Source organism: Catharus ustulatus, chromosome 4 (assembly GCF_009819885.2).
Source record: "Catharus ustulatus isolate bCatUst1 chromosome 4, bCatUst1.pri.v2, whole genome shotgun sequence".
Lineage (NCBI taxonomy): Eukaryota > Metazoa > Chordata > Aves > Passeriformes > Turdidae > Catharus > Catharus ustulatus.
In genome coordinates, this window is record NC_046224.1 from 27451630 (window position 1) to 27476306 (window position 24677).

The 24677-nt window shown below is 41.2% G+C and overlaps 1 protein-coding gene across 1 annotated transcript in view; it reads left to right on the forward strand.

Moving 5' to 3' along the window:
- NUAK1 (NUAK family kinase 1) overlaps positions 1-24451 on the forward strand; it is a 47414-nt gene extending 22963 nt beyond the window's left edge. Inside the window, exons 2-7 of the mRNA XM_033058442.1 lie at positions 1184-1304; positions 11582-11733; positions 13001-13066; positions 18798-18917; positions 19213-19345; positions 20385-24451. Of these exons, the coding sequence (XP_032914333.1) occupies positions 1184-1304; positions 11582-11733; positions 13001-13066; positions 18798-18917; positions 19213-19345; positions 20385-21538 (1746 nt within the window). The 3' untranslated portion in view covers positions 21539-24451. The remainder of the gene's footprint in view (positions 1-1183; positions 1305-11581; positions 11734-13000; positions 13067-18797; positions 18918-19212; positions 19346-20384) is intronic.
- Positions 24452-24677: the final 226 nt, after the last annotated feature.

The following is a 24677-nucleotide window of genomic DNA, read 5'->3' on the forward strand; positions in this document are numbered from 1 at the left end:
ATAGATTTACAAATGTTTTCTCAGGAGAAGTCCACAGTAGTTGACTGCAAAGAATGACACAAGTTTGGTTCACCCATGAAAGGGTGGTCATCTCAGCAGTCAGTGATGTTTTTCAAAGACATATTGTTGATTTTAGGCTAGCTGATAATTTATTCCCTGAACTGTAGTTTAAAAAAACAATGCAGGGTAGATATTGAGAATAATAAAGACCATGCTGCCATTCAGTATGCACAATGCCATTACCTTCCCTCTCCCACCAGCTTCTCTGCATTGTTGACTTCTGCATTTCTCATAGGGCATGAGATGACCTCCATGATTATTTATGGGGGTGTTCAGATAAACCCTTTTTTCGCAGGCAACATACATACACACACTCACAAGAACTGTTATAATTTGAATTTATATTGCAAGTTCAGCTATCACTTCCTCTGTTCCCACCCTGCCTTTTGGAAAGATACTCAGTCACATGATATGCTTGTAAAAGAGCTTGCTGATTGAGGAAGGATGCAGGAAGGATGTGGTTTTGCAGTGATTGCATAAGTGTTGTGTAGGACCTGAAGCTTTGGGTTAATATGAGGACGAGTTTGGATGTGAATTTCGAAGACTTATTTCTTCTGATTTTTGAATAAGTCATAACACCTGAACAGTCTGCCTGCTTTAGAGAACCATGGACTAACCCATGTTAATGGGATCCTTTATGTATTAACATGGATATAATACACAATCGGCACCCTGGATTTCTCACCTCTGTTCTATCGGAGAGCTCAAAGTTTTTTCAGAGAAATTGTCTCAAAAGTTTATTTTTGAAATTGTCAGATGCAATCATGTCTTAGCAAATGTACTTCCCATCAAAATCTCTTGGAGAGTTTTGCCATTTGCATAAGGAGAGTTTCTAGGTTGGCGCAGAGATCTTTCCAAAAGATGCTGTGTTCCCTTCCCCCTCAGTGAAGGCCTAAGACCTGAAGAGCCCAAAACCTCATGTCACCCATTCCTGTAATAGAAGTGTACTTACTGCTATACAGTGAGGGAGCTGGAGCACAGAGGTTTGTATTTTAAAGGTTTGTTTTGGTCATTCCACATTCTGCCAACATCTAACATCTGTATTTATTTTTTGAACTCTTCTTAGTGGATTAGATGCATTTGTTCAGTTCCAAGAATAATGCTTGATTTCCTGAATTTATAGGTTGCAATAAAATCCATTCGTAAGGACAAAATTAAGGATGAACAAGATATGGTTCACATCAGACGGGAGATTGAGATCATGTCATCCCTCAGCCACCCTCATATCATCACCATATATGAAGGTTAGTGAATGTGATTTTCCTCTCTGACTGCTCTGTTACGTTCTTGCAGACCTGATGTTCATGTTTCTTGAGATTGGGCACCAAACCAACCCCTATCCTTGTGTAACCCATCCCTTACCAGCAAGACTGCCTTGAGCACTGCCTTCCCTCTGAGCTACCAGTGTTTCACAGATGCATAAACCTTTGCTTGGAAGAGCTTCTTCTTGTGTGAGTTCACTGTGTCAATGGCAGGTGGGAGATGGTTGCATGTATCACCTCATGTCCTTGCTCCCACTGCACAGTTCAGTTTCATTTCACCCTCACTCATGAACCAGCCTGATGTTTGTTTCTGTTCCCAGCCCCTAGACTTTGCTTTATTTTCCCTGGACTGCATAGGACTGCTCTTATCTGCCCTAGGACTTTGGTCCTTTTTTACATGCCAGTTCAACTTGCTAGTTCTGTCATTGCAGCTTTTCCCCCTCAATCCCAGCATCTGCTTCCTCTCCACCTCTGCACACCATCCTGTCAGTCTGGTGGCTGACTTACCATTCCTGTTTTCTTATCCTGTCTTCCTCCTCTACCTCCTTTATTCCTGGGACATGACTAAGAAAGTTTACCAGTTTGTTTATGTCTCAGCATTAGCTGGGCAGGTCAGGCCATATACACGCTACAAGACGCCAGCAAAAAGGTCTGTTGCTGCGAGGAGGGAGGCTGCTTGTTGGACCTGGGATATGGATTCCAGAGGTTCAGAGGGATGTGGGTCAGGCAGCCTTGTCCCTGGGGATCACCCCTTTTCCTCTGTGAAGAACAGGAAGCCTGCATGTAGCCCTACAGATTTCCATAGCCGTGAGGTAAATGCAGAAGGTGATGAGATGTGTATGGCAGCTCTGCTCTGAGAGTTGATACGACTGATTAAAACAAGGGCTGTCTTGGCGTACTGTTACACTATCGCATATTGAGTTATTCAAAAGCATGTTCTCGTACTTGAAAAGAGATGAGTATCTGTCTTTTTATTGAATAAACTCATAAAAGGATCTGGAAACAGAAAAGGGGAGGGATGCTGTGTCAGCATGTGGGTTGCAAATGGAACAAAAGTTACTTCAAATGTGGATGGGAACTCAGGAAGAAAAAATATTAAGCATGCTGTGGTTCTTTGACCAATTGCCCTTCTCATTCTTACTTTAAATAGTTTTTACTGAGTTAAAATATTTCTAAAAGTGAAAAAGATTACAGCATTTTTAGGAAGCAGACACTAAGTCCTGTGGGAGCAAAACTTCCTTCCCTGGCCCTGCGGAGGGAGGAGCAAGGCTTCTGCCGTAGAGCCAGTTGAGCTGCATGATGGAGAATTCATCTTGTCCAAGGAGGATGAGCACCTATGTCAGGTTCTGGTGTGTTTTCCGAGCAGTCAGAGTCAGTATTTGGCCTGTGGCAGCCAATGCTGTAACTTAGATAGGGTAGCACTGGGAAGATGTGTGATTGTGCAGGTGAACCCACACAGGGGCTCCCCAGAGGTGGGGGTGTGACCTCAGACATCCTTGAGTGTATGCTTCTCTTGAAGCTAAAGTGTACTTGTTGTGAATTAAGGGACTATATCAAGAACTGAAGTGTTTGTATCCTCTCGAAGTTGGGTTTGAAACACATAACCATTCCTCTTGAGTGATGTATAAAGAGTGATAATATTGCTATCCCCTGACACAAAGTGTTGAAGTCAGTAAGTCCTGAGAGATGGGCTTAATCTCATCAAAATTAAGCAACCCAACATTTCTGCAGCTGGTGGATGCTACAAGTCTAGCATCCCTCTCTAGTCAAGAGAGTTCAACATCTTCACAGGGTGGTTGGCTCCCTCCTGGGAGACTTTTAGGTAAGTGGGATAAATGACATATTGGAAGCTCCTGTTGGAGTCTAGCTGACTAACTTAGATCAGATGCTTAACTTTAAAACTGAAACCACCCTATAGAGACTCCTATCTCACAAATTTTTACTACAGGTTTCCAGACTGCCACTGCACATCTGACAGTTCTCTCTACAGGTGCCAGGTTGCACAGATATACATAGCATGGACAATGCTGGATGTCCCTGTAATAATCTTTGAAAGCTCTTTGTACTGCATTTGCAAACATGTGTTTTCCTTAAGTAGGATCTTGTTTAGGTATCCTTTTGACCTTCCCACTAATAGCAATTAACCTCTGAATTTGTCTACTTGATGTAAACACAACCTTATCTTTTTTATTGATACCAAGCAAATTCAGATGTGTGGAAACCAAGCTTTACAGTTTAGAGGTACTTCTTTGTAACCTAATCATAAGGCATGTACCTTGCCCATTATTGCCAGGGCAGATGTACAGTGGTGACTAAAGAAATTCCATCCTCTCAGCAGGGCTGTAATTGGCAATCTGTTGAATGTGGCTGTGAGGGAAGTGCTCCTTTAAGTGACTTTAAACTCCTTGAAAGGGACTGGATAAGCAAAGTCGGCTTTACTGGCAGTGTTCTGATTTCAGCACATAAATTTTAATTTATAGAATAATGCCTCTGTCCATTCATCTGTCTGTCTCTCCCCTGCCCCTCACCCTTCCTTTGCCCTATTGCTTTTTTGCCTTGAAAACTCCAGGATTTTATAATAAAGCCTTTGAGAGCTAACATATTTTTCCAGGGGTAGCTTGAGTGCAAAATCTACCTCATCTGGCAATACTTTACAAAAGTAAAACCAGGGAAGGAACATTCTGCAAACATTTAAACACGTGTTGGGCCAATCATGAGGGTGAAGTTACACTTGGTACATTTAGGAGTGAGTTCTTGAGTCTTTGTAGTGTGAAATACAGTTGTCTGTGTGACTGTTTCTGTGCTGAAAGAGTTGTCCTTGGTCAGCATGACCATACAGAAAAGTCTCCCCTTTTGCAAAATGCACTTAAAGGTGAATAGACTATTAGCTAAAATGTTTGTAGAAATAGTTTACTGAAGATCTTCCCTGGAGAATGACTAAACATTAGGATCAAAATTTGGTGCCAGTGGAACATGATGGCTTTAACGTAAATGAGTAACTGAAGGAAAGTGTGTGCTGAAGTGCTCTGCTGAATTGGGGCCAGGATTCTTATGAGAGTGCTGCACCCTTTGCATTAACAAGGCACAAAATATGAATCTCCCAAGTAAGATGCACTTCTTACTTTTTGTTTCTAAGTTGCATTTTTGATACTCTTAAGAAAAAGCAGAGAGATTCTCCGTCATGTGTCTGCCATTCCACAATGGCTTGAGCTAGGTTGTGTGCTTATTCGGGAGACTGGTTCAACTCTACTTTCAAACCCCAAAGGCAATGGGAGATAATCAGACAGTGTGTAACAGCAGTGGCATAGTATACCAGGATACTCACTGCTCTTGCCAAAATACATGTTCAGTCTTACATTTTGTGCCAGACTTCATGCAACAAAGCATAAACACACATAGGCCTGTCTCCAGTGTGGGGAGCTGTATCAGTCAAGTCACCAACCATATCGTCAGCAAAACCAGCTGATTAAAAAAAATTAAGATTTAATTTAATTTCTGATTAAGAAATCTTCCTGTGTGGCAGCTGTTACGGTGTGTGGACACGAGCCATTGCTGAGGAGCTGCATCCCTGCAGCAGCACCGGCTCAGTCAAATGTCTCTCACAGTCAGCTGCATGTGGACCTCAGGGTGGGGCAGCAGCCAGGGGCCAGGGTGGCACAACAGTCACCTGTCTCAGGCTGTGACGGTTCAGAGCAATCCCAGCCTCCATCCCAGCCTTTGCTATCTCCTGCTTTTCAGACATAATCAAAACAAACTTTGGTGCTTAATGACCTCACCCCTTCTGTGTGCAAAACACCTGAAAAAGCCACAATTCCTTTCAAACATCACGTGGATGACTGGGCTTTGATCAAGAATGTTGGAAGTCGGAAAGCTGAAATGTGTCTTTTTTTTTGGCCCGGAGAAAGTACTTCAGCAGTGATGCTGTTTAACCACATTTCTAATTGATTTCCTCTAATTATGTAGGCTTTTGACCTTCGAGTACTTTATTCTCATTGTTTTCAGTTGATAACATCCAAGAACATCAAGTAATTCAAGTGTCTGGAGATACTAATGAAACAAGAATAAACAAACTTAACTCTTTAGTTACCATACCCCAGCTTTACGAATTTCCTGTCATTCAGGGTGATCACTTAAACAACACTTCATTGGACATGACATAAACTCGAATGTGTGAGATCACAGGCAGGTCCAGTTTAAATGTCAAACTGGTTGCCAGCAGCGATGAAATTTATTTGCTTCTTCTCATTTACACAGTCCTATCATAGCAATGTAAATATTTGCTTCTCTGAAGTTCCTCAGTATTTTAAGTCATAATTTAAATAAGGAGTTAGCTCTTGTATTCTTTGTTGAAACAAAGACAATTAGTGTAACGTGTTATTGTGGCCAAATTAGCAGCTGTCATTTTTCCTTCCTTTTAAAGAGCAAACCATCATAATCTGCATATCCTTAGTCTTGCTCTGTGAGAAACAACCTCACCAAGGATAATAGGTCCCATTCTGATTTAATCTCCTCACTGGGGAGTAAATTATGGCATGCTGTCTGATTTAAAAAGATTATTGCAGGATCTTAACTACGTTTCTTTAATTTAAAAGGAGATGCAATTTGGCTGAATAAAGCCATAATTCAGGAAAACAATATAACACAAGCTTAGCATTAAAACACATGCTTTATATCTTGTTATCTTCAATTATAATTAAGCTTATGCATCAATTTATGTGTATACATATGAGTGGTTTTCTCATTGGACTTGGGATATTTTCATGTCTACTATATGCTCTGTTAAAAACAGTAATGAAATACTACTACTACTAAAAAACCAACTAAATAAAAATTATGCCAAGGAACTGTAAAACAGTCAAAAAAACCAAAGCTGAATCAGGCTGAATTTCTAAGGTAAAAGACAGTTTTCAGTACTCATGTGACTTTTTGAAGAATAATTCAAGGCTTATTACACAAGTGAGGTAATTGGGCCATACATGAATTTTCTGAATGAAAAGGTTATTCTAGTCTGCATCTCCAAAATTAAAAACAAACTCGCTGGTTCTTTTGATTTGGCTGACCTTTAATAAAAGAGTGTTTTGTAGAAGTGGAAAGGTACTTCTGTCTGCGGCTGTTAGGAGAGTAATAAAAATACCACTGAATGGAAAGACACCAGATGGAAGGAATGTCAACATACTGGAACTAATTTAGGAGATTGCTCTGATAGAGAGCAAAGGCATGAGGAGAATTCAAATGGTTCCAGTGCAAAGAGATTGGCTGCCCCTCTTAAACTAACAAACTAAAATCCTTACCCCAGGGTTACATGTAAACCAAATGGAATCAGCCCACAAGGAGGTAGTCCTTTGCGGGGATGGGGGGTTAGAATCCACCCCCCTCAGCACTCACTATAACTTTAGTATTCTTGGAGCTTGGAGGAAGGGCAAAAGCCTCCTGCTTTTTTTTTTTTTTATTTTTTTTATTTTGGTAGTAAGTCAGTCCAAAGTGAACTGTCCTAATAGAGAAGTACAATGTACCATTAAATCTTTCTGACTGATGTTTGCAAAACTGTGCCCATCTGGGCTTTCAACAATTTTAGGGTGAAGCACATCTTAGCAGTGAATGAATGTAGTGAGTATGTTCATTTGGTGTCAGACTTGTCCCATGAATTTCAGAGGAGGCGACTTTGGTGTAGCTAGAGGGAAGAATTTGGCAGTAGGGTTGAAGAGTGCTGATGAGCAAGAAGTCAACCAGCACTACTTGGAAAATGGAAGACTGTAGATAGAAGCTGAGTTCATAATTTCACAGCCTCTAAATATAAATAAGTGGAGAGATTATATGCAAGAACTATTACTGTAGTAGAACAACCTGCAAAAGAGGGACAGGTTGTTCACGTTACAAAATGTACTTTGTCTCAGATATGTCATTGATAGTAAGAAGTTAAATTCTTTCCCAATTTCACATTTATATTCTTCAAGGAACTTTGAAGTCAGCAGATTTGGTTTCAATTATAAGCCTGGAAGTACAGACATTTTCTCTGTCACTTTTAAAAAAGAAACAAATACATTAGAGTTAAGGGTGGGTTTTAAAGAAAACTAAGAAATCTTTGACCACTGTATATTAAGCACCCTTTGCTGCTTGGGTTTCCAAGGCTTTTGGGGTGACCAGACCAAGCCCAAGCAAGCTTGTAGCCCCCTGGAAAATGCTGTTTCTCCACATTGCTGTGGCAAATGTCCTAGTCCTTTGCTCATCTCCTGAGGATACAATCAAGTTGTTCCTCACACCATGAGGTTCATGCTGTTCCTGCTTCTGATTCCTGATGTGCTCTCACACTGCTGTCCCTGTTTCCTCCCCTGTGACCACATAAAGTGCATTCATCTCCACAGTCAACCCTTCAACTGGCAGACTCTGTCTGCTGAGGAGTAGTAGTGATTTGCAAGCACTACTCTGCAGCAGCATTTGACCACTATGTCTGAGGCAGTGCAGCAGCCCTCCTGCCACATCAAGGTCTTGTTGCAGCTCTCAGAGTAACTCAGCTTGCAGAGTGGTGAAAATAAAGACAGTGACTCAGAAATAAATGATGCACAGCCAGTAGCAAGCATTTCTCCTGCTGCTGTTCCCCTTTAATAGGTGAAACCCATGCTTTGTAAGCAACTCCCCTATCTTGATTCTTAATTGTGACAGGTCATCTCCTTTGCTGTCCATGTCCAGGTGTTGTTACTGGCAGGTCTCCACTTATCTAAATTGGCTAGGCATTTGCAGAGTACTGATGGTTTGAAAAATGCTAAAGCAATCCCACCTTACTTGTACATGACCTTCTTCCCTTGACCTTGCTCAGTGCTGAGAAGCAGGCTTGTATGACATGGCTGTCCCACAAGTAGCAAGATTTGGGAGGTTCCTGGGGTTCAGCATCCTGCCAAAGCCATGCTTCTCTGTTGGCAGTAGGTGCAGCCAGAGTTCAGGCACAAATCTAGTTGGGGGTGAGTTTCAGAATGAATATGCAGCAGGATGGCAGGCAATAAATCATCTGCAGCAAAAACAAAGAGTGAACCAAGCAGTCCCAAAAGCTATATGAAGGCAACCCGTCCATCATCAGCCCACAGGTTACAGCCCAGGTGCTAACAGGGCAGTGTATTTATTACCTCATTATTCTTTGCAGTAAGTCAATCCAACCTTTAATTAATGCCCTCCTCTCTTCCGCCAGCCACTGACCACAAAGCTTTCTTGAGCATATGTTTATAAAACTACATGCTGTGCTCAGAAGGGAAATTCAGAAGTGCCTGTGTGAAACCTGCCTGACATCCTAAATACTACTGTGAAAATTCATGATGTACTTGGCTGATGGTGTGAGACTTGCCAGAATACCACCTTGTCATTTGCCTGATAGTCTTGACCACTGAATTCCTCTTTAAAACTCTGTGTGTGTGTATATATACATAAATTCCACTGCCTTTCAACCTCCTCTTCCTTCAGCCTCAGCTCTCATTTTAGATTTTTTTGTCTGCTGTTCAGTTCCCTCTCTGCAGGAAGAAGCTGTGTGCCCACTCATGAGTTTCAGCTGATATGGTGGAGGTCGTCTGACGAGAAATGACGCAGTTGTGAAAAAATACCTCCCTATTCACCTCTGCTTCTGGGTGGAAGAACAAATTGCTGTTTTATTCTATAATTGCTCAGCTGTGGTGATGGTGAGGAGGCCTCTGTAATGTCGCCTAAGTCCAAGGATAGTTTCCCTCTCAAAATTCTCCCTTATGAAGAAGAATGTGCCAGTAAACTGAAAGCCAAGTATGAGTTTCTGGAACAATTCCGTTCTCATTGATTCTAGCGTGGCTTTGTGACAAAAATTTGAAATTTGGAACAGGGATTTACGCTTTCCTAAATTCAGCTTGATGGTATTATCTCAGTTTCCTAGAGGGTGTAAGAGAAAATTTGAAATGGAAACTGCTTTTGAATGCACACATTCCTCCAAACCGAATGCTTTCCACCTCATTTCTGTAGAAATGTTGGAAAATGCATCTGGATAGGGACTTGTGTTAATATGGCAAATTTGAGTCCAAAGAAATTAGATTTTAGAATTTAAAACTTCAGGACATCAAGTATGATTTGAGAAAACTCTTAGGACTGAGTAATGAAGGCAAAACTTTCATAAAAACACAGCCTGGAAGAATCATGGCAGGGCTGTTTTTGCTGTTATTGTCATCAGCAGCACTGAACACCTGGTGGGGCATCAGCTTTTGGGGGAGTGGGGCAAGAAGAGCCAAGGGCAAATGTGCCTCTTAGCTGAAGGTGGTCCTCAGCTGGAGCTGCTTGGGATGTGCATTCCCATGAAAGTGCACTCAGATCGTTTGTGCCATGTGACAACTTCACCTATATGTGCGTGACACAGCAATGCCTCATTCATGGAGTCAGCTGGGGTTTTGGGGGAATTTTGTTTGTGGTGTTGTTGTTGTGTGGTTTATGTGTTTGTTTTAAATCAGATCTCTTAGAGCATTTTCTGTGATTTGTCTCAGCTTACTGAAACGATTTCTTTTTGCCTTCTTAAACAGGCCTGTACCTAACAAACCTTTCTGAACTTAGAGAAGTGAATCTGTGCATTGCTGTTTTATTGGTAACACATCACAGCACTTCCCTATATGACATGGGGCATGTTCAGTTTTTCCCAGACATTATCAGTCTGTCATTCTTGGAGAGGATACTGTATGTATAATCCATCCAGAGACGGCTTTTCCAGTTTCCGAAGTTTATTGCTAATGAGGATGCACATAGGATGTAATCACTGGCAGAGGCCTCTGCTTCGGGGTGCTGTGAGGCCAGCAGACAAGTAAGCAGCCAATTTTATCTGGCTGTTTGCTCTCCCTTTTATCAGAGCTGTTTGGCATGGGTTCAGGGGTGTTAGAGTGAGCTGCAGAGGCTTTGGCTTGTAGATTTGAGTGACAAGGTGTGAGAGGACATGAGACAAAGCCTAAGCGAAGCAAATATCTGTGTGTTGAGAGAGGCAGCTGTGCATTTCACTGCAAAAGCTGAAGCTTAATTCTGGTTTTTTTTTTTTTTTAAATCACCAAAGACTACTGGCTGAACTTTGATAAAGAATATAGGAAGGCATCATTACAGTAAGGCTGGTCAAAACTAACATCTGTTTGGAATAAACCCTTTAACCTCATTAATTTGTATATGCCTTACTGCCAGTGTGACCAGTGCTGCCACAGATAAAATGAAAAGGAAAATCACCATATTTTCATATAACAGTGGTTACTTATGGCAGGTGTAGGAAGTTTCCAGTGGGTTGCAATGGATTTTTGGAGACAAAAGAGAATAACTATTTAGCAGCCAGGACATTACAGCAATTCCAGCCTGCTTTACTAGATTAAATATTAGTTATCTGCCACTCACAGTGAAGTCCTTGACAGCATGTGACACGGCTGACATACTCTCAGCCCCAAAGAAGAGTCAGGCTGTGACGTGTATGAGATGGATTTTCCTTGCTCTGCTTACGTCAGCATTATGCACTGCTGCCAGCTCCATGCAAGCTACGGAGGATTACAGCATGCAGTTGGTGACATGCGGTGGAATGTGGGTAGGGGCAGGAGATAAGGAAGCTTGAGGAAGAGCTGGTTGCATGAGAAGGGGGTACAGAGCCACACTGACAAGAGCTGTATGGCTTTGGAGGTGCTGCTGCCACAGCAAGGTGAGGTGTGTGTGTGCCCGCCATGCTGTCACACAGAGTTGGGATGGAAGAGGACACATCTGTCAGTTCACTTGTTGGCTTTTGGTCGTAGGTGAAAGCCAACCAACAGTCATTCTAAGCCAGATGGCAATCCTATATCAGTCACCAAAGGCAAAAATTTATTATGCCTTCTGTGAATCCTTTCCAAATCATATGAGGGCTCCTGTTTGCTTCTGTCCTCTGGTCTCAAGTGGGCTACTTGTACGAGAAATTCCATGCTGGAGCAAGATCTGGTATTCATGTGTTGCTGGTACAAGTGTCCACCTCACCTCAGTAGGGAAAGTTGACTTTGCCACCTTGTGACCCCATGTTATTTGAGGCAAAGAGGTTCATGTGGCCATATGAAAGAGATGATAACCTCAACTTCCTTCTGTTGTGTCTGAGATGTTGTAATCTTCCTCTTGTTAAAAAGTAGCTTTGGAACTTGCTTTTTGCAGTGGAATTGTTGCTACATCTTTCCAGCCCAGTGGTCTAGGATGTGATCAGACGTCCTGAGTCTTTGAAGCATCAATTTTCAAATTATTAAATCAACTGTGGTATTTTTTTTTTTTTCTCTGTGCAGTGTTTGAAAATAAAGATAAGATTGTGATCATCATGGAGTATGCAAGTAAAGGAGAGTTGTATGATTACATCAGTGAGAGACGGCGATTAAGCGAAAGAGAGACAAGACACTTCTTCCGACAAATAGTCTCTGCTGTGCATTACTGCCACAAGGTGAGCAAAGGATTTCATAGTAAAAAATGCTGTTTCAAGGCTGATAACTGGCAGATATTTCAAAGCATGTCTGAGGCAACAGCATTCATTATTAAGTATCAGAGCATATGATTTTATCAGTACAACAGGAGATCTTCATTAAAAGTGCTACATGGAACTAGTACCTTTTTTTAAGGACTAATGATGTTTTCCTGTGTTATGGCAGATACCAAACACACACTTACTTTAGACCTACCTTGCATTTTTGCCTTTAAAATAATTCTCCTGACGTTAAAAACTCAAAAATTACACTATCAACTAGAGAAGGCATCCCATATAACCTCTACAGTATTAATATTAATGCATTCAAACAAATGTTAGTTTGCGATTTGAATATGCTAGTGAACAACTTTAGAATAGGAGATATAATATATGAAAGAAAAAAGCCAAGAGAAAGCTATGAGGTTCATGCATGAACTTTAGTACATACTCATTCTGGATAGGTGAAAGTAACTTTACCAGATGTAGCGGGAAAGATATCATTTGCTAATGACCTTATCCATCATGGTACCCACTTGGACTGACAAGTCAAGCAATTCACCTTTTATCCCTGTTTATGAAACAGCTGCGTAGAGCCAAAACTTTTGTGAAGCTAAAGGCAATGAGCAGCTAACACAATTTTAATTTGAATTCTTAAAACACTTAAGTCTCTATTTGAATTCTGGTAGAAAAGGGGGTTTCTCAAAGTCCTCACTGCATACTGCTGAAAAGCAGCAATGCCATTCCTGATGCAATTAATTTTCCCAGGTTTCTGTAAAGAAGGCTCTGACCTAGACCAAGTCTATTTGCTTCCATCCCTAACATTTACAATCCTTTGGGATTATAACTCTCCTGATCCACATGGCTGCTCACTGGAGGAATGAGGGCTTTTGTAGGAGTTAACGTCATTGACAGATACTGGTTTCTGGTGCCTGGGAAGAATATCCTGCTTTCACAGTGGGGGCAGGATCTAGGATGAAATTAAGTTCCGAAAAGACACCTCCCAGCCTTCCGCCCTCCCACCCCCCTGCTGTTTTAGCTCTTTGTGGGAGGACAGATTCCAGTCATTCTTCCCTTAACCACACACCAAGTGACTAATACAGCGCCTGCCACTAGTCACTGGGCCATGAGTGTTATGACAGTGAAATCAGCTCTGAAATGTAGATGCAAAGACCACCCTGCCAGCTCACCTTTAATTTTCCCAATATTTTCTCATGCTCTTCCCCTTTTTTTTCCTTCCTTGTTTCAGAATGGTGTTGTCCACAGAGACCTAAAATTGGAAAACATTCTTCTTGATGACAATTTTAATATTAAGGTAGGATTCTTTTTCTCAGCTTCTCAGAATGGATTTGCATGTTTTATAGCATTTTTACCCGAGATATTAGAAGAGCCATTGTTATGGTAACAGCTACTAAGCAACAGCATCTGGTTTGGAGGTTGGGGGAAGACACCGCTGATTCCCAGTAGTACACAGTAAATGAAGTTTTGCATACTTTGGAGGAGAAAGCCCTGTCCTGCCACGCAAAGGCCATGATTCCCAATGCAGTATCTACCCACTGGTAGAAAACAGAAGAGCATTTTGTGCAATCGGGCTTATTGTACAAATGATATTACTGCTGGCTGCTTCTGGGGCTAGGAAAAAATTGTTCTGGTCTACAGGGTTCAAGTGCCTCCTACAGCACAGTCTGAATGTTCTTTTGATCATGGCTGGAAAATAAGCAAATAGAGTTTCAAAATAAACCTAGTAAAGCACATGTGCTGCATTAGGAAATGGCCTTGGAACTACAGACACAAACGTATACTTTGGATAGTGATGTCAGTGATGTCATTTCCATGCCATTTCTTCCCAGTGAAAGCATGGGAATGACCTTTTTTCCTGTCTTCTTCTTCTATTGTTTATAGCTGTAGCACAAAGTTAAATAATGCAGAGATTTAATTTCCAGAGTAATTTCCTATATGTATCCTATCTATATTCCTCTATAAAATAAGTGTGATTTCCAGGTGGCTGAACCTGTTTCAACTTTATTCCTCCTTGGGTAACTGCATGTAAGGGTGGCTGGATGTGCTCATCCATGGGCAAGCAAGCAGAGGGAGGAACACCAAAGAATTTCTGCTGATGCTTAAGCATCTTTCTTTAATTAAAAAAGTAATAATCAAGGAACTACTTGCATAGCCCAGTACCTAAAATACCCTGAAAGCCCTGGGGCTGCAGGTGCTACCTTCTGTGCTTCACACTGGAGAGATTGTCTTCATTTCGAGCTGATGTGCAATGGAAATGGAAAGTAACATGTGGTAGCTGCCATCTGTGTAATGCTGATGACAGAAGCTAACTTGGATCAACTAGTGGATTAAAGGCACATAAATATGTGGTTTCCAAAAATAGTCCTTTATGGAAGGCCCATGCAATGCAATATTTGGATGTTTGGATGTTTAGCATCCAGCATTGGAGCAGACCTCCCCTCTTCTGTTCCTACAGGGACACTCTGCAGCAGCCAGAGCTGTTCTCAGCAGTGCTGAAAACAAAAACTAGCCTTTCTAGGACATTGTATACGAATCAGGCTTCCGCAGGCAGGATGACCTTTCTTTCCACATTACACGCCAAACTATCTTCCCAGCTAATCAGAGAATTCTTGAGAGAAAAGAGGAATTTCTGGAATTTGCTAGCTGTGGAGGGCTGGATCTCTACACTGTGGTCCTCATATGCAAAACCAATCACTTCCTCAAGCCTCTGGGGAGCTGAGCTTTGTCAGGCGGCTCTGCTCCTGCCCCTCTCTCCTTTATGGGAGTCGTTCTCCTGCTGGTAGAGTGGAAGGATAGGACAAGGGAAGTTAGCTTTGTATGGTCCACACTTGGAGCTGACCCAGGGGCTTCAGAACCACAGATGCATTTCAGCTGCCATAGAGAGTGGCATTGCTGTGGAGGAATTCAGGTAGCTCTACGTCCTCAGATTCCTTCCGGTCATTTGGACGTCTTTTTCTTAAGGGTTTCACTTTCCTGACTTGTGCTTGTGTTTAAACTGCTGTAGGTAATTTTCATATTTCCAGTATTTCCTCTGCTACATCTCTTCAATGTTAAGGCCTCTGAGCAGGCAAGACTGCCTTGGCATGGGCAAGTGCCTTCTCTGCTAGTCACTAGTTCTGCAGAGGGTCTCATGAAACTGAAAACCGGACTGAACTTGGGAAAGTGCTGATATTTCATACATCTTACAGTCAATAGTGTTTGAATTTGGATTGCTTCAAGAGATGACTATTGGTATGGGTTTTCCTTTTTCTCTGTGCTCTCTTTTTTTTTGTGAATACTTGATGTTAAGCATGTAGCCACCGTTTCCCTGATGCTGAAGCTTTGAATATGTTGCTGTGGTTTCTGTGTTATTTGAACAGAATTTTACTTCTCACTTTTTCTTTGTGTCACTAAACAGTAACCGTTGGCAAGGAAACACATATGGAACTGTAAATTATTTATTAGGAGTAAATTTATCAGGTCCTCATTCTGAGAGTATTTACATGTGGTTTGTTCAGGCAGAAAAAAAATGCAGTTTGGGGTTTGGTATTGACTGAAGGCTTCAAATACTCAGGGGAAGGCATTTTCTAGAAATGGATTTGCAGTCTTATTGGTACTTTCCTAGTATTTATATTTCATTCAGTGGATTGCAAACACAAAATTAGCAGTTTGATTTTAAGGATGAGAAAATTAAAGGGATATCTTTGTTCTTGGGTGCAATGTGGAATTAAATACATGTTTCTGATGAAGCCAGTGATCTATGATGATTTACAAAAACATGTCATAATAATGTGAAGAAAAAATAAGATGTTGTAAAAATGGATCCTTGCAAGGCAGCTTAAACAATACTTTTAAAGCAGGAAGTAAAGAGGACAAGTAATCCATTAGAAATTATTATCCAACCTAAAAGGGCCCCAGGCCTTTTTACTTGTTACTATACTCACTTGGAAACCATTCTTAAGCTTTCGATAATTAAATGAAGGTCATAAAGGAGTGTATGGAGACATAAGGGTTTTTTTTTTTGCTTTAAAGAGTTGTGATAGTGAGTAAAAATCTCTGGAAGCAGATTCATGTGTTAGAATACAGCAACAAGGAAACACCAGTGTCTGAAAGCAACAAAAAAATTATACATTTTGAAGAGTCCTGCATATCCTCAGGCCAGAGGTGGAGTGCAATGAGAGGAAAAGGTGATCTGATCTGTGGTGTATTATTAGATTTTTCATGGATTTGTTGAATGCAGTACTATTTCCTGCAGATTTTTACTGAAAATCACTAAATGCAGCAGACATAAATTAATTGAAATGAGCTTTAAACACTTGTGAGACTGAACATCCGTGTTCACAGTAGGGATGAGAACAGTTCCTGGGCTGGGAATTGCAGCTAAAAAAGATGTCTAGCAGAGGTTGATGTAAACGGTATGATCAACCCCAAAGTGATAGAAGAGTAGAACAATGCAAGTATAACAGTAATGTAATCCTGCTAACTGCACGTTCTCTTGGGCTGGTAAGGGGACACCAATCAGACTAACCACTAAAAAACCCACGAGGGTTTCATATATACAGACTAAGTGTATGGAATTGGGATTTACTTTGCTAGAAGTCTCACCAACTGCACGTACATTTCATTTGCTTTAAGAGACCTAATTATTTCTTTATCTGCAGTATAGGGAGACAGATTCTTAAGTGGGATAAAACTGGCAATTTCCATGAGTGTGAACTTCGTGGAATTTATATTCCACACTTCAACAGTAACTTACATCTGGTTTATCATAGCTAACAGTAAATATGAAACATGCACTCCTGAAGCAAGGGAAATAAAAGTCCACTTTTCTGCTCCTCCCAATTTAGGAAGTTCTTTTGACTTGATGCCTTAGTTCCATTTAAGTGCCAAGAACATGAAGTAATGTTGGCTTCTATTAATCTTGTTTTGGGGGGCATGACAGTTTTAATGGGAAAAGCTGATAAACATCAGTCTGTGAGCATGGGAGTGAACTGTAACATAAATACTCTTTTCCTGAATGGTCAAAATGAAAACATGAATGCCCAAGTCTGAAAGTTTCTTAGAGTGAACAATGGTATGTGTATCCCTATACATATATATATATACACATCCAAATGCATTTTGTACATTCCATGGTGTTAAGGGAATGTATTTTAATAAGGAATCCTGCTGCAGTGTTTGTTCTTGTCTTAGCTGCATCCTGAGCTAAAATAAAAATTAATGACCAGCATGAAGTTTTAAGACTGAAATGATCCCATTCTTCCCCTGATTGACAAGGCACACTTCATAAGGCTTAAAACCAACTTCCTGCAAGCCAGGCAGGGTGACTTGATAAGAAAGTGGAATTTAAGGCAATTAAGTGCAATCTGAGCCATGAGAATATGTTTGCAGACTGCAATTCTACACCAGCTGTTTTCAATGACATTCCAACCATACAATGAAGATTTTACAAACCACATTTATTTGAGGGTCGAATTTTCTGCTGTGGGTTGATAATATGCTGTCTGAGGGACTGAGTGAATTCAATCTATGAATGAACATGTTGATCTGAATTAAAATTAATGAACAGAAGTCAACTGCTCTTTGAACAGGATTTATACAGATTGCCAGTGAAACACCTGCACAAGCAGAACATCAAAATAGGGAAGAGTGAAGCATGAAATCTCATATCTGACTTGTGACTTTAAAAATTGTGTAAAAAGGATATCTTTAAAAAGTTTGTGTTTCTAATGTGAAAGTATCTAACAACTATGTATCTATTTATATCTGTTTAGAAAGGATATATATGTTCCTTTTGTGGTCTTAACTGTATCATTTTTCAGTGTAGCTGTACCAGTTGAGGTATAGAGACAAAGACTTTGCCTCTTCCAAGAGTTCACTGAACATTGTAATTCAACAATTAGAGGCATCAGTAATACACATTTTAGAAAGCCTAGAGTGAATGATGGTGCTGGCAAATCCTTTTCTTTCCCACTCACTTTGTGTTTTCTTGAATTTTTTCTTGTGAAAATTCCTGGCATTTAATTTCTTTCTGATAGAAAAGGCATGGATAAGGTGAAGAAAACCCAGAGAAAACTCCTGTCTTTTATATCTACAATACCTTTTTTATGCCTGTGCTTTATGTCTTTTATGTAGGCATTGCACTGATTGTGGGCAGTAATACAAACTATCTCTGGGAAGCAGAAACATTTGGGTTTGAAACAAGATGAAAATGAGATGTGTTGCCTTGTGCTAGAGAAACAAAGAAAATTGAGAGTTTGTGGGAGTATTTAGTGTTGCCGTCCTCAGCCTTTGTTTTGAAAGAACAAGAACAGAGAATTGAAGTAAACAAAATATTTGGACCTGATCCTGCAATTCCTACATGGGCAAAATTCCCAACAGTCCCAAGGGAAGTTTTGTTTGTGTTGGGAAAGCCGGCTTTGAGCCCGTTGTTTCCAGTTAGGAACCAGACTTGTGTTTATTCTCGTGATAGACATCTCATGGGCTTAACAGCTCAGATTCCTCAGCCCTGTGTCCCTAAATCTGGAGGAGTGAGTGAGTGCCTCACTTTGACCTTCATTACAGATAATTTCAAAAATCATGTTCTTCAGCAATGCTTAGCTTCCTGCAACACTCCTCCCTCCCTCCTCCTGTTGAATGTAAAGGTGGTGGCTTTTGGCTTGCATGTGTGTGATAAAAAGGGTGGTACTTTCTGCTTGCATTCCTCTGGTATTAATGACTATACAAGATGAAGAGCAGCAGGCTTCCTGGTATGAGATTGTCTTTGCAAGCATATGCAATTCATCCAGGATAAAATTACCAGCTGATGGTTGTGCAGTTGGTGGCCTGTCTGTGAATGTACCCAAAGCATCTTTGTTCCCAATCAGGAGGACTTAACCTGGGAGCCCTTCTTCTCTGAGGGGCCTTTAGAGAGAAAAGTAAAATCCACATGGAGTTCCTTGCCCTATGGCAGAGACAAATATAGCTAAGTCTTTCCTGATAAAGGATTTTTTGTTACTTGAAGAAATCCCTACTATTACAAATGCCTTGTCCAATTCTATTTGCAGATTGCTGATTTTGGACTTTCCAACCTTTATCATAAAGACAAGTTTCTGCAGACCTTTTGTGGAAGCCCACTGTATGCTTCCCCTGAAATAGTTAATGGACGGCCTTACAGAGGCCCAGAGGTAAGAAGGGTCAGTTTTTCTGTGGTGGTATGGGGATATCTTTGAAGATAATGTTCTTGAGGGGTAATCTTAATGCACATGTAACTGTACATGTGAGTTCACTTGGGTCTGTCCCATATTTGAAGCTGCTTCACTTTTGTTTACATTGCCTGTGGGTGGTTAGTGAGATGTTAGATACAAGTTTGACCAGCAGTAGGTGCGGCTGAACATGATGCTGCTCTTGTGGTGCTAATGGCATGCAGAAGGGCAGGGATTAACTTTCCTGGGCCTCACACATGTTGTGTCTGTATTTCAGGTGGACAGCTGGGCCCTTGGTGTATTGCTTTACACTCTGGTTTATGGAACGATGCCCTTTGATGGCTTCGATCACAAAAATCTCATCAGGCAGATCAGCAGTGGAGAGTATCGTGAGCCAACACAGACCTCAGGTATGAAAAAGGAGGGTACTGAGCTGACAGCAATTCAGAATGGAGCATTTTGTTTGGCCCCTTCCAGCATGTTACAGTGTCGTATTAGAATGATGTACACAAAAAAAAATCTCACTCTCCTACTTGAGTTCATCTGCTATAAATTCCTATCTGGGTCAAAAGCCCTTTTGAAATTAAAGTTTTGTAGCAGATAGATGTTGTTGCTTTGGGGAGCTGTAATGGGCTCTTTTATGTAGATCTATGGCAGTAGAAGGTCTGCTAGCTATTGTAAGTTGAATCGTTCAGACAAACTGTAAAATGCTACAACATACTGGTATAGATCAGTCCTCTCACTACACTGTGGGCTGTTGCAAGCAGAGAGAAGGTGAGTGGTCAGAGTAGGCCAAAATCTGAATTAATGCTACTGTGCTACTGTGTTCACATTGGCTTCTAAGATAGCACATTAAGCAGTCACCTGACAGAAAAGTAGCAGCTAAGTCTGGCTCATTGATTATAATGACTCCTTCCAGCCTTAAATATCTATGCAAATATTATATTTAAATTATTAATATTTATCTTGTATCAGTTGTTTGCCATTCCTTTCAGTTTTCTGTCTTCTCACTCTCTGTATGAAAATAAACCTTTACAATACACAGAATACTACGTTGTTTATGGAAAAAGTAAATACAGAAACAGTAATGTGTAGATCATTTAAAATATCCCAATTTCATTTTATTTTCCTCTAAGTTTTATCATTAGACTCAATAGGTTGGTGACTTCCTTCAGTAATATGGAACTGTTCACTGTCTAATACAGTACAAACATTAATTTATTGAATATCCCAGTGTACATTTTCCAGGATGAATCTTATTACTCTGATAAAAAGTAGTGCTCAGAGACATTTTCCATCATTGACTTATGGTCAAAGTCTTGTTCCCTTTCACTTTCTCTATATATAGAGCATTATTTTTGCTCATTTGATTGTCTTCACACTTTCAATTTAAACTGACAAACCTAAGAATGCCCACGTTCTAAAAATGTTGCCATTCTTCATCCATAGATGCTCGTGGTCTTATCAGATGGATGCTGATGGTGAACCCGGAACGCCGAGCAACTATTGAAGACATTGCCAACCACTGGTGGGTTAACTGGGGCTACAAGAGCAGTGTCTGTGACTGTGATGCCATGAGAGACTCCGAGTCCCCACTGCTGGCAAGGTTCATTGATTGGCATCATCGTTCCACTGGCCTCCAACCAGAGACTGATACCAAAATCAAGTGCCTTTCTAAGCCCAAAGGTCCTGAAGTCACACTAGAGAGACAAAGGTCTCTGAAGAAATCAAAAAAGGAAAATGACATTGCACAGTCCATCCAGGAAGGAGGAGCTGAAAATGCAACCAAACTGACCTCCAAGAGACCCAAAGGTATCTTGAAGAAAAGGAGCAACAGTGAACATCGCTCTCACAGTGCAGGTTTCATTGAAGGAGTTGTCAGCCCAGTGTTACCCTCTGCTTTTAAGCTGGAGCAAGAGTTGTGTAGGACTGGCGTGGCCATTAAAAGTGTTGTAGAGGGAGAAGTAGCTGGCAAATATGGCACTAAGCAGTCTTCACTAATGCCAAAAAAAGGAATCTTAAAGAAGACTCAGCAGAGGGAGTCTGGCTATTACTCCTCTCCAGAAAGAAGCGAATCTTCTGAACTCTTGGACAATAATGATGAGACAGTAAACAGTGACACTTCTCCAGGGGTCACAGAACCATCCAGAAATGGGTCTTATATCCATTCCTGCAGACGTAAGGGCATCTTGAAACATAACAGCAAATACTCTACCAACAGCACTGAACCTGCTTTGATTAGCCCTGACACACCAACGCTGGAGGCCATGGAAGAAATGGTCTTGCCTGGGGACGCATTACCTCGAAGTTACAGTCGCCCTTCCAGCGTAATTAGTGATGACAGTATTTTGTCCAGTGACTCATTTGATTTGCTGGATTTGCAAGAGAACAGGCCAAATAGGCAGAGAATTCGGAGCTGTGTCTCTGCTGAAAATTTCCTCCAGATCCAAGACTTCGAAGGACTTCAGAACCGCCCACGGCCGCAGCATCTAAAGCGTTACCGCAACCGTCTGGGGGACAGCAGTTTTTCTCTTCTCACAGACATGGATGATGTGACTCAGGTCTACAAGAAAGCCCTAGAGATCTGTAACAAGCTCAACTAGCAGAGGGAAGATGGAAAAGGGAGGGAACGGAGTTATTTTGTGTACCTTTATGATGGAGTAAGCCAGGTCACGGATTTGCTGACAATGGTAGGTTTTGATTCAGAGTAGCTGACTGTACCTACTTAGCTGAACTCCAAGTAAAGTTGCCCCAAAGCCATCTCACACTTCTCTAATTTTGTGTCCTCAAAATATTACCTACATGACCAGAGAAAAACCTTTGGTCTTTGTATCTGTGATGAAAGCACTTCAGGAGCTAGCAGACAAAAGCATCAAGATTTGATGGCTCGAAGTCAAAGCTAGACAGAATTAAAACTGGAAGTGAGGGACACATTTTGAGTGGTTTGTAATTAATATTAGATAAGCTTTATTAAGAGAAGAGCTGAATTCTTCAAGTCAGACTTGGATGCCTTTTAGAGCAAGTGGCTTTATCTCCCTCTGAAGTTATTTGTCAGAGTACAGTGATTGCACAGTGGGAATCTTTGGCTTGTATTGTGCAGGATACCGGGCTAGATGGTCAGTATGGTCCCTTCCACCAGAGTGACCTGAGAAGTTCTGAACATGTTCTAAGATAATTTGAGAGACTTGCCCAGGAAAACCTCATGGGGTGTTTGTGGCCATCAATGGAGCAGGCATTCATATCTGGACCTCCCACAGTGTCCAGAGCCATTGCTCTTCAGTGAGTAGAAAGTTCTAAAATTGTTTCTAACTACCAGCAAAAACAGAGCCACAGAAATTATAATGGCAACTGGAAGGAATGGATGTTATCAGCAGCTAAATGACCTTTTAAGGCATTTCAACCCAAATGTTCAATCTGTTACTCTTTCAAAATGGCCAGCCAGATGAATGCCCAGACAAAGATGGATCTGACAAAGGGTCTCAAGGGTTAACTGACCCTCCAGTCTAGAGTTCAGTCACTGTCAGCAAATGGTGCCACCTTGCTGCTAGCTTGTAGTATTTGGGGGTGACAGTAGTTTGCAACCAGAATGTTAAGTAAGGAAAAGATTGTAGAATGTAGGAAATGGATAGAGGTCAGAAAGTTAGTGGGAAGATGCCTTTCTGCAGATGAAAATGTTTCTAGTTTGGTGGTAATGGAGCAGAAAGAATTGAGTGATGAAATTATAATGGTAGATTTAATAAGTTAGCATAAAGTTTTGGGCCTGCCTCTATCTAGTGTAGCTGGTACTGAGTGTGCAATGATACCAGTTTACAAAAAAAAAGGATATGTGTTTGTGTTCTCAGACATAGCCAGCTATCCAGACTGAAGGCTTCAACTCCCATAAAGGTACCACATGGGTCTACTGGATTACCTGAATGTAAGCCTATGTCAGAAAAGGCACTGTGTGTTTGACAGGCCTGGGCAAACTGGAATCTTCAGGCCCATTTCAGTCTCATTCCCATGAGCACATAGCCCGTGGCTTTCTTGGAGGTGCAGTGGTGTGATTAAATCACAGGTTTCAGCCGATGATGTCAAATGATCCACAGCTGCAAAGCTTGTATCCACACTCACGCCCAGAGCACAGGGTCATGGGGCAAGTTCTGGTCTCACTCCTGCCATGTAACTGGAACTGAAAGAAGAGTTTGACCCACTGTGTCCCAAATCCTGGAGATGGTGCAGAAACCTAATAGAGTTCTTCTGGGGATTCCTTGGGAGTCGGGGATAAGTCCATATATTGTTGGCATCTGGGACGGAGCTATTTCACTGGCAGATTCCTCTTATTCAGTGTGTCATGGTACTTAAGTCTGCTGGTTCCTCCTAAAAATTAAGTGGGCTACCTAGCATAAAGATGAACCAGCTTGAGTTTCTTAAATCAGTTAATCTGCCTCTGTGGAGAACCTTTACTTTTTACTTACTCACTTACACTGGACCAAATTTGACTCTGAAATAAACAGTGTCAATACCATGAAATCTCTGAGAGACTGCTCTCAGGTGGTCAAGTGAAATGTGGCTTACTGTCATTTGCTCAGGAAGGGCAACTGCAGGTCACTTCTCTACAGATGTGTACCTCTCTGTATGATATTCAGACGTCTCATCTTCTCTCACAAGCCCTGCATGTGCTCTTTTACCCCATCCCAAACCAGCACCCCATTTTGCAGTGTGTTGAATTAACAGGTTTGCTGTGGTGCATTTTAAAACAACTCAACGTAGACTCCATGGCCTTTCTGAAACAAGGGGGGTGGGGGGTGTGCCTTGCAGCCACAGCTTTTAACTCATGCCCTGGGGTGTAAGAGCTGCATCCTCAGCTGGTATGAGTCAGTGCTGTCCTGTTGAAGCCACAGCATCACACCTTCCCTGCACATCTGGCAGTAAACCTTGAGTGGGTTTATAGAGGTTTCAGGAGGAAGGGAAGGGAGCTCAGCCAGCCATGGCAGGGAAGTGAGGAGCACTCTGAAGGCTCCTGTCTCCAAGGCTTTTGCCCAGGCCTGCTTCCTTGTGTACAAATGTGAATGAGTGAGTGACTGCTTGCTGCCAAACTGGAAATGTTATGTAGGGATTTACTGGCATGTTACTGGCATGTTACATGTTTACTGGCATGTTATCATTCCTAGAAGAGAAGAAAAAAAACTTGACTGCACATTGTTACTATTAGTGTTGTGATTCTTATTTAATTTTTTTTTTGTAATACAAAGTCAACTTTTTTATTTGAATTTGTCTTTTTTTTTATTTATTGGTCTGAAAGCCATTTCAAAGTTATAATAATATATTTGGTGTAATTTAATTGGTGCAACATTATTTTACAGCTCCGGCCAAAATTGTTTGTGTTATTTTTTGGGTTTTTTGGTTTTTTCTCCCAATCCTTGGTTTGAGCTCTATGAGGCACACAGGGAAAAACGCTGGATAATCACCCAAAGTGTTTGTATTTTTAATCTGATACTGTTTTTTATTAAATAAAATGAAATTAATGTAACTGTGAAGAGTCTCTCTCTCTCTCTCCCTTTTTTCTTTTTCACTGTACATCAGCATGAGCCAATGCCAAATGGTAATGAGCTTGTCATGCAGAAATACAGCAGCATCTCAGCACTTTGTACCAAGTTGTTTATGCAAACCTCCTTGGCTCATTTGTGCATTTGAATATAATGTGGGTGGCCACAGAGACTCCCTTGCTGTGAAGCATTTGGCACTGGAAAGCACGCAAAACTT